This window comes from Chrysoperla carnea, chromosome 1 (genome assembly GCF_905475395.1).
Source record: "Chrysoperla carnea chromosome 1, inChrCarn1.1, whole genome shotgun sequence".
Classification (NCBI taxonomy): domain Eukaryota; kingdom Metazoa; phylum Arthropoda; class Insecta; order Neuroptera; family Chrysopidae; genus Chrysoperla; species Chrysoperla carnea.
The window spans coordinates 121,496,133-121,507,702 of record NC_058337.1 but is presented as its reverse complement, the minus strand read 5'-3'; the positions used below and the strand labels follow the sequence as shown (position 1 = coordinate 121,507,702).

Here is an 11,570-nt window from a genome sequence, read left to right as displayed (position 1 = left end):
CGATTAAAGTGAGCTTCAACGAAATACGACCAAAAATAAGAGGGTAGGGAATAGGATAAATAAACGATACAAGTTTTAAATGATTTATAGTACTATACTCTATGCTTATTTAATATGACTTATTTTAAACAATTTTAAAAAAACAATTAATTATTTCTTCATGTCATTATCAATAATTAATTCAGGTTTTAGAATTTCTTCATTAATTAAACGTTTTAATCCACTTTGATAGTTATCACGATAGATAGCGTATGTTACAATAGTTTCATACACATGCCATAAAATATATGGTATAAATAATAAACCAGCTATTGGTTTAATTAGGTAAAACGAAACAGCACATGTTGTTGCGGTTATATCCAAAAGTAGAATCTCATAAAAACTCTGAAAAATATAGAATTAAATAAATTTATAATATGTCATCCTCAAAAATTAGGTTACTAGGTTATGTTTTAAGATATCTAAGTAAAGCTCAAAGTTGCCAACTTAAATGAGTTTTGGGTTATGTTACGGTTTTTGGTGGTGGTTTCAAAATACTCAGCGCGGATTCTCCCTATGTAAATTTAACACCCCTTGTGTAATTTTTCTGTAAGAGAGACAGGTAATTAATGTACGGGGGATGCTAAATTTTCAGAGAGATAGTTGATTTATAGTGGGGTTACGGGCTTGTATATAAGAAGAAAAAGAATCCGAATGTTCTGTTAATTTACCACCCGTTGTATGTTTATTCTGTAGCTAGTAGAGATAGATAATTTATGAATGAATGTTTATCTATTTTATCATGCGCATTTTCTTCTGCTGTTTGTGGTTAGTTTTTATTATAGCATGTATATATGAAATATATCAAGGTATATTAAGTTTAGTCCCAAGTTTGTAACGCTTAAAAATATTGATGCTACGGATAGTCCATTTTTGGTTGTCTTTTCATCCGTACGTCCATCTGTCAACACGATAACTTAAAAACGAAAAGAAATTTCAAGCTGAAATTTTTATAGTGTGCTCAAGATGTAAAAAGTGAGGTCGAGTTGGTAAATGAGCAAAATAGGTCAACGTCTTGGATCTGTATGTATTTGTGGCTATCTTTCTTTTACATGACGTAAAAAAACAAACGATTGCGTAATCAACACTTTCTATTCATGGTATTTAAGCAATTAACTCAATCAAATCAATTCTATTTTTATTTGTTTGAAATAACACAGGGATTTTCAGTAATTTTCTAGTGATATTAGATAGTTGAAATAGTGGCTTAAGAATTTAAATGTTGCCAACACTGATTATGTTACTTAATAACAAAGAGCATAGGATAGAGGAGAAGCAGCCCATATGAGCTAATTTAAAATCGTAGTATACGAGTTTCAGCGCCTCTACCGAGTCAGGCTTTCAAACTTAATAGTTAATAGTCACCCCCGCAAAGTAGTTAAACTTAATAGCCATACCCGCAAAGGCCGACAAACTTAATAGTTGATCGCCTCAGACTCCAGATGTCACTTATAATTATACTTCTGCTTCTTGTCTATCCTATAGTCTTTGCTTAATAACTTAATAACAAATGACGTTTTTTATGCACACTCATCAATCATTACTTACGCATTTTAATTTATGTCGAGCAAAAAATAATGGAATGAATCCCCAATTTAATAATAATTGGGCAACGTATAAAGTAAGCGGTATCTGGGCACATCCTAGAAAATAAAGAAATAAAATTATGATAGAAAAATCTGTTATGTAATGTACTAACTAGGTTATATTATATTCTATGGCACTTAAGTCTTACCACGAAAACCATTTCCTTCGCGGTATACCAAAAACGATGCATAACCAATTGCACAATAAACTATAGTCCATGCAGGTGCTTCAGACCATCTTGGTGGTGCATACGATGGTATTTTTAATGTTTTTAACCAACATAATGCATAGTTTTTAACAGCTAAACTTAATAACAAGGCACCAACAAGTGGTAGAATTGTTAATAAAATTGCAAACACTATTACACATTTTGGTGGTGCTGTATCCAAACCAAATTTTGGTTCCTCCATTTTTGATTTCGCTAAGTTTAATAATTCCTTTGTCAGTAGAAATGACTACGTAAAATATAATGTTTTTATTATTTATTATTAAACATAATTTATTTTAATAGCTGACAAAGAACGTGCTATATAATTAGACGAGGATGTAATGTTTAATTAATATTTAAAACTCGTACATCATAACTTTTTTTTAAAAATATAATTTAATATACTTATTTTGTATAATGGAATCATAAATTTAACCTTTAAACTTTCATTCAACTTAATTCAATACATTTCTTTTTGTTTTCCACAGTAAAAAAAAATCATTTAGGCTTTCGTAAAATTTCCGAGTTTTTTTTATACCATTTATATATGAAATATACATAGTATACTAAGTTTAATCCCAAGTTTGTAACACTTAAAAATATTGATGCTATGAACAAAATTTTGGTATATAGGTGTTCATAAAATCACTAGTCCATTTCCGGTTGTCTGTCTGTTCGTCTGTCATCACGATTACTCAAAAACGAAAAGAGATATCAAGTTGAAATTTTTATAGCGTGCTGAAGACGTAGAAAGTGAGGTCAAGTTCGTAAATGAGCAACATAGGACAATTGGGTCTTGGGTCCGTAGGACCCATCTTGTAAACCGTTAGAGATAGAACAAAAGTCTAAATGTGAAAAATGTTCTTTATAAAAAAATAAACAACTTTTGTTTGCAACATTTTTTCACAAACATCACTGTATACCAGTGAGAGCGCAAATTATAAAGTATGTATTAAATGGGAATATCAGTTATATGTGTGTGACATGTATGCATGTGTAATGTGACAAAGTAATCAACACGGTCTATACATGGTATTTCAACAATTAACTCAGTCAATTGTTTGTTTTCACTTGTTATTGTTTGCCTTCTAAATGTCTATGGAAATTTTATGATGGCCATTTTGCACTTTTGAGATTCAACAAAGAGTGGTATGGTATTTATTTAACGGTGTATTACATTCCCCCCAAAATATTTTAAAAGCCGTTTCTCTTTCGGGAAACTCCTAACGTGAACGTTAGACAGTTTTAGGCATTTTTACGGGGAAATCGGTCAATAATTCGAAATTTTATCATAAAAGCAAACAGAATTTCTTTTTTCAAGTCAAAAAATTTAATTTTCTTATTTGGTTATAAAAAAAGTTCGCAATAAATGGGTAAAAATACTAGAGAAAAAGTTGTAGATCTGCGGGTAGGCTAAATATAGAGCGAGTACCACATGGCCAGCGTACTAAAGAAAAGAACACTTGCTTTTTTTGTATTTGATGTTGTACCTAATCTGTAAACAATACAAGACCTCTTTTTCAATATTTACATGAAATACACAATTTATGTGATAATAGTAAATGTTTTTATAAATATCAAAGTTCATGGCATTATAAAGATAGAAACACACTATTGTCATTTCATGTGAGCTCAACTTTATTTTGCCAATGCGAAACATCTTTGATATTGTCACGAAAACTCGTGGACATCCCGTTATACAACGCACCAGACGAAGAGTTCGACCAAGAAGACGATGGATGGAAAATGTTCAGAGAAATCTGTACAAACATGAGCTAAACTGGGAAAGGAAATATATGTGCAGAGAATAGTGCTTTAAAATTGTCGAGGAAGCAATATCCATTCCGGACTGTAATACAAGTTGCCTATTCATCAAATTTTTAGCTCAACTTTTGCATTGACCGTTTCATTTAAATCAATTCTGAAAATTTGGGTGGGGGGATTTTTCGGGTACAGAACCCTTAGCTCGAATTTGAAACATATCTAGGAACACTCTCTATTAAATTACTTGAAGATTACTTATTGTTGTTGTTTACATTTAATCATGCACACGATATTTACATCATGGTCTATTCGACTATATTTTGATATATAATATGTTACATACAGGCGTAAACTAAATATTGACAAATATCTTGTCTAGTAATCTTAATTAAAGAGAATTGAAAAAAATACACTCGAACCAGGACTCGAACTCGGACTTCTTGGATTCATGTCAAGCGCCCTACCAATTAAGCTATTCGAGTTCTATACACGAATGCAATTTTTTCAACTTAAATAATTGTCTGTTTTTTAGTTGTTTCGGGTACGGAACCCTAAAATCGCACTTGAATCATAGCTAAGAAAACTCTTTTTTAAATTATCTTTCAAACAAAACAAAAAAAAAAAAATCAAAATCGGTTCATTCGTTTAGGCGCTAGTATGCCACAGACAGATAGACAGACACACCACACATAGCGGTCAAACTTAGAACACTTCTTTTTTTTTGTTTCGGGGATTAAAAAAACCAAAGTAATATGAAAAAAAAATTCTATATTTGATCAATTTTAACTTGTTGGCTATAGACTACGGTGAGACAATGGTGTATTTCTATCCATATGTACCTATTTATATAAGATTTTTATCTAAAACAATATTTGTTCTATTATATAAACAAGTTTTTAATTTATTGGTTGTTCTGGTGCGTATTTTATGTCATAATATGACCTAGTCACATATTCTAGTATCATATATTATTGTAAATATTCTCAGTCGTAAAACGATCACAGCCTTTCTCTAATAATAAAGCAGATCAATGCAATAATAAAACTGCACCTACGACAATTAATATGACAATATATGCAATTTTATTACATTTTTGATTTAACATTTTGCATAAAACTAACACCATTTATGTATGAATGATTTCATTCATGCATTGTGTGTTTAATTTTTCAAATTAGATAAAAATTTGACTAAATTATTTTAAAAAAAAGTTAATTTTTGGATCATGGTGATGTCGTCAAAATCCTTAAAAATCAATTTTTTTTGAATATTTCGCTAGAGGCGTCCCCTAAAAATTTGATTTCAACGAAAATTGTAGAGTTTGTTGTGAAACATTATGTTCTGACATCAGATTGGACCTAGTTCTTCGGGTTGCTTTAGTAGCCTATTTAGATTCTAAACGGTAAGAGGAAGAATAACACTTTAAATTAGAAAGTTGATTCTCATACAAAAACTAACAATTTTTGATGAATACATTTTTTCGAAAAACGTTAGCTTTCGGAGGAAATGCGACATAAAATATGTCATTACTTTCCTTAATCGAAAGAAAATACGCTTAAAGTTTATCGATAGTTGTAGGTCAAAGCCATGGACACAGGAGAATAGTTAGATCAACTTGCTTTCGATCAATGTGCCACCCCAAAAATTATTTTCCGTCTAGGGCCATGGTCCATGTGGCTCAATATGTAAATTCAGGCCTGTATTCACAATATGTTAAAATTGCAATTTTTAATGATTAATTACATGAAAACCCATCCTGAAAACGTTTGAATATTTTATACATAATTTTACTTTTTATCTAAATGAAGTCAAGAATAATGACAATTGCAGTATTTAAGTCTAATAAACATTCACAAATGATTTAATTTAAAATTTAAAAACGAATTAATTAATATAATCTATTCAATTGATAAAAATATTTTTATTTAAATTTTATTCATTAGTTGCATTAAAATGTAGAGGACAGTATTGTACCATGGATTTACATTAGTATCTGTTTACAACACTTTTATTCCTACACCTTATTTTTTCTTTGAGCATTTGAATATATAAACAGCTATCGATAAAATACTTTCACCGCCACACATTTAAATTTGGTCTGTTATTATACCATGTGTATATGAAATATAGCAAGTTATACTAAGTTTAGTCCCAAGTTTGTAACGCTTAAAAATATGGATGATACGAACAAAATTTTGGTATGGGTGTTCATAAAATCACTTAATTAGTCCATTTTTGATTTCTGTACGTCTGTCTGACAAAACAATGATTCAGAAACGCTAAAAGATATCAAGCTGAAATTTTTATATCGTGTTCAGGACTTAAAATGTGAGATCGAGTTCGTAAATGAGCGACATAGGTGAATTGATTTTGGGGTCGGTAGGATCCATCTTGTAAACCGTTAAAGATAGAACAAAAGTTTTAAATATAAAAATGTTTCTTAAAAAATAAATAACTTTTGTTTGAAAAATTTTTTCGTAAACATCATTGTTTACCCGCGAGGGCGAAAATTAAGTTAAGAGACAATACAAAGTATGTATATAGGTGGCTGTATACTTCGGAAGTGAGAGGAAAGATACTCGTATAACTTTGTGTGTAAGAGTGGCTATATATCTTTACTTACATGACGTCAAAAAACAAACGATTGCGTAATAAACACTCTCTGTATATCGTTTGGGATTATCCCCCGATCACTTGGTACCTTTTTCACTCCACTTTTGGGTGAGAAAAAAGGTAATAATGCTGCTTCATCCTCTATAGATTGAAATGCTTAAGGTAGTTCCAGCATGAAATCACTTTTCGACAGATTTGGCCGAATTTTTTTTCTCGGGTTTATAATAGCTTTATTTATGAATTCCTAAAATTTCATAATTTTTGGCCGATTAGATCGCGAGATATTTAAAGACAAAGTTCGCGATTTTGAGGGTCATGTCCCAATTAAAGCATGTAAAATGTCCGGTCTCTCCAACTATTTTTTATGATATTATTATATATTGAAGAAAAAGTAGAAAAAAATGTTTATACAATAAAATTCTAAAAAAAAAATTTAGAAATTAATTTTCACTTTCGAGATATTAATTTTGACGTAAATTGATCGAAATTGGGACGTTGGCATAATTATTTCCCATTTTAAACGGTCAAAATTTCTGAAACTTTGGGAATTAATAGTAAGCATTATTAAATTCTTAAATTTAATTTTTCGTTAAATTATGTCGAAAAAAATTTTAACCATAGCTTTAGCATAGGAACTGCAGATACCATGCTGGAAATACCTTAAAATTTCGCTTTACCAAAAATTTTGTAAATATCTTAATTTCATAGATAAAAATTCACGAAAATTTTCGTTCAACAAGAAAGTCCAAAGATGATTAATTATTATTACTGAACACTCAGAGTGACTGGACGCTCAGAGAAGATGATGACCGTAAGAGAAACTTTTATGATTTTGAAAGTTTCAATCACATATACATTTATGCAGTCACCAAACTATATGTTAAAGTATCTAATGTTGAATAGATCACCTTCAGGTAGATATATTAGATATTAGTACATTATGATCTTGTACCATGGATCACAAGCTTTTTATCGACAGCTGTTCGTGTTCAAATTTTCAAAGAAATCAAAGGTTGTAGGAATAATAATGTTATAAGTAGAGACTTCCATTGTCATATTTTAAAAAATTCGTATCAAAAAATACATGAATGTAAATTTTGATTTATGGTACAACACTCCTCTACTTTTTACTTCATCTAATGAATAAAATTTAAAGAAAAAATTTATCAATTGAATAGATTATATAAATTATTTTTTAATATAAAATTAAATCAATTGTGAATGTTTATTAGACTTGATGCATAAACTAAAATAATCAAGTTTCTTGCCTTCAATTAAATAAAATTATGATAATAATTATTTATAATAATTAATTAATTATATATGTACAATATTATCTTCTAAATATCATTTATTCCAGATGAATTTTGTATACATTAGTAAAACGATTAGGTAAATTCGAATGTCGGAATGAACAATTAAGCAACAGTAGAATAATCGTAAGTATTATTGGTGACAAATTTCATGTTAAGGTTCATCGGACACTAAAAATTTGAATTTTATTAATTGCTTATGCGTATAATAATTAAAAAAAGTTTGGACTTGTGGTTGAAATTATTTGTACCTTATTTTCAACTTTGATGATCAATTTTGTTATAATTTCATGAATTTAGGCGAAAAATATGAATAAAATATTTCGATATCTGCCTTGGTTTTCGAAATATTGAAAGCTAAATAATTAAACAAAATTTTCAATTTTTGATATTTTGAAAATTAGTCCAGATATCGAAAAATTTTATTCATACTTTTCGTCTTATATTGTCACGTTATAACATTATTCACCATCAAAATTGGAAAAAAAAAATATTTTTTAATTTGTGTCCCCATTAAAGGTTTTGACTATTGAGCCAGGGCTCATACATTGTTAATTAGTCGGGCACAACGGGTTTTTTTTTTGTTTTCAATAATTTATTAAGGTTTTAACTTTAATTTGAATAGTTTTTTTTAATTTCCACCGACTTGTTTTGGAGAATTTTTTAAAACATATCATTCATCTACCGTTTTCCCATAAGAAGACATTAATTTATTTAAATAATCGAGCAATCCCCTCTAAAATTTAAAGAATTGATTTAGACATAGTCCAACTCCATATAAAAAAAATGAATCAAAAAATTTACTTACATTTTTAGAGATGGGTTCATCTTCGTGTATTGTCTTTAGAATCACTAACTAATTTTTAATTCAACACCTAATGTTCTACTACCTACATAATAAGTGACAGTGATTTATATCGAACAACTACAAAAGAAATTTTTCATTTGTCCTTGTAAAGTTATGCAGGATAGTCAGCTGTCTCACACTATATGTTTTAATCCCTAAATTTTTTCGTACTTTTTGTTTTCCACATATCGATGCCAACGGTTTCATATCTCCCAAGCAAATTGACGAATTTTTTTTAGTTTTTGGAAGCTATTTTTTATGAAAACCCATTCAGCCGTTTAAAGATCCTATTTCCATGTAACTGTTAGTATTTCAGCAATACAATTAATAAATACTTGTTTCTTTTAAAAGGATTGCTATCTTAAAAAAAATTGTTTTATTATGATAATTTTTTTAGTCTGTGGGTACGTCAGTCCCGATTTATAATATAATAAATTTGAAAAAAGATTTTAAAACGCTTGGTTGGTTTTAAACACATTCTAAGTTGATTTATCCTATGTTGGATCCAATATAGATCTGTATAGATAAATGAATCCGGTCAAGTACATTTTCAAAAGACTTCATTGACATTGATTTTTGCCAAGAACGGGGAGTATTTAAAGAGCTAGTAATCGAAATTAATGGAGAATCAAGTGCATTCGATCTGTTAAATTTGTGCAAGCATGACTTCATTACCTTTGAATATAAAACTGTTTATGAGACGAACTTGAATGAATGAGCTAATAGCTAATAGATTCTACGAGCTAATCGATTCCTTCGCCGTGACAAAAGTATATGCTGTGTAAGAATGTAGCAAGATTAGATAGGGAAAAAGAGTCCTAAAGTCTAAATCCGGGTTACCCATATGTTTCCTATATTTAATATTATGTCACACGAATTAACAGAGATAATTTATTAAACTGTTTTTATTTTGCACACAATTTTTGTGATTTTTTTGTGTGCAAGCATGACTACATTACCTTTGAATATAAAACTGTTTTTGAGACGAAGTTGAATGAATGAGCTAATAGCTAATAGATTCTAAGAGCTAATCGATTCTTTCGCCGTGACAAAAGTATATGCTGTGTAAGAATGTAGCAAGATTAGATAGGAAAAAAGAGCCCTAAAGTTTAAGTCCGGGTTACCCATATGTTTCCTATATTTAATTTTATGTCACACGAATTAACAGAGATAATTTATTAAACTGTTTTTATTTTTCACACAATTTTTGTGATTTTTTTTGAACAATTTATTTCAAACTCTGGAGAGAGTTCCTGACCGGTTAAAAAAAGCGTACATTCGAGGTGGAGATAAGTAGATGGTTTCTGCGGGATTTATTTTAGATTCTCAAAATAGAAAAGTAGCTAAGTTTGTGTCCTATCTTAAGGCGACCATATTCTATTAGGATAAATTCTTGGGGATTTATAAACAATTTTTAAAGTGAAAGAGCTTTTCTTTTGCATTGGCTCTTCTTTTCCTGAATAATAAATGGAAGTCTTAACGTGTCGTTAAATATCGAAAGAAGAATAAATCAAAAGAGTAAATTTTTAGAGATTTTCGAGTATGAAAAAAGAGTAAAATCTATTACATAAATGAAACACGAAACACGTTATATTTTCTCCCAGTTTTACTTTACGTTAGGAGTGGCAGTGTTTTGCAATTTTATCAAGTAATTTATTATATAGCCTCGCTCAAATTATGCTTTTGCAAATAAAATATTCTATATTCATATTCAATTCATAATTATGCGTAAACAATGCAATCATTTGCATATTTAATGAGTTTTTTATGTTAATTAAATGAATATTAATTATATTATGTATTTGAAAATTTTTAATATTTTTATTAGTCAATAAAAAATCACTGCAAATAAATTTATTTTCTAAATTGCATTCTGTTTAGGTAGTACCGTTATATAAAATAAATATTGCATTGATTAATTTTTTATTTAAAAATGTGAATATTGCGGTAATATATGCACTTTAGTGCACTTAAAACACTGGCGCTTTATGGTTGAGTCCGTGTCACAGAGAAAAATATTACACATGAATTGCAAATAAAAATACCAAATTAATTTAATATTTTTTCAAATTGCATAAGGAAGAAAGGTTCGATGAAAATTTTAAAGTTTACCAATTTTTGTTTCAAGAAATTTTACGTTGGATGAAAAAAATGCATCTTTCTAGCATGGATAGATCTGAAAAGCTTAATATTTTATTTTTCCTGAATATTTCAGGGAATTACACGTTGAATGCAAGAATATCTACGTAGCTTTTGAAATCTTCATGAAATTTTGTGAGGTTGTATAAATGTATCAAACTAATTATATCTGCTTACAAATAGGCATTTAATAATATAGGAACATGTCACATTTGAAAGCTCAAATAATTCGGTAATTTTTTACTTTAAATTCTGAAATATTTACTTTAAATCCCGATTATATACTGGCCAGGCCTGCCTGTATACATAATTTAGCGGGTTGTTTAAATCATTCTAACCAATCTTAACCAATTCCTACCCCTACTTATATTATATCTGATATGAAAGTTTGGATGGGTGGATGGATGTTTGTTAATCAATCACGCAAGAACGGTTGAACGAATCTGGATGAAATTTGACACAGAGATAGATTATAGCCTGGAATAGCACAGGCTGATTTGTATTCCGGTAAAATGTATGGCTTCCGTTGGATAGATTTGTTTTAATTTTGTATAGAGCAAAGGATCGACTTGATATTTTGCGAAAGTAGCCTGGGGTTCAGAAAGTGACTCCTATGGGATAGCATACAGGAACCGTCTTTTTTAAAGGGTTTTGTAAAAGTTCGTGAATTAAAATTTTAGCGCATTTTTCTCAAGAAATGTTTATTAATTTAGACAATAACGATAAAGACTCTCAAAATCTCTATTAGTCGCGGGTAACACCGGGAGGCGCAGCTAGTAATAAATATATAGCTCATCTTTCTATCATATCTAGAAGACTAGAAATGTGTTAGAATTTATATAGATGAGTGAGCAAGTTAGAGAGTGAGCTTCGCAAAGATCTAATAATTGAAGAAGAATCGATATGATTTTTTTACAAAAGACGTATAAAAGAATAATTAATTGATAAATAAAATTTAAAATTTTTGGTATCTTTTTCATTTTCACTCTTTATCAATAAAAATGCACGCATATGACAGAGGAAATTAAAGGAATTTCAAAAATTAAAAAAAAAAAAAATG

The 11,570-nt window shown here is 29.2% G+C and overlaps 1 protein-coding gene across 1 annotated transcript; it reads right to left on the bottom strand.

Annotated features, from left to right (window-relative positions):
• Positions 1–78: 78 nt before the first annotated feature.
• Positions 79–2,116, bottom strand: LOC123290366 (translocator protein-like). The gene is made up of 3 exons (XM_044870511.1): positions 1,775–2,116; positions 1,588–1,682; positions 79–384 (listed from the first exon to the last, which is right to left on the bottom strand). Exons 1-3 carry the CDS (start codon positions 2,034–2,036, stop codon positions 151–153), a joined length of 591 nt encoding a protein of 196 aa, XP_044726446.1. The 5' UTR covers positions 2,037–2,116; the 3' UTR covers positions 79–150.
• Positions 2,117–11,570: the final 9,454 nt, after the last annotated feature.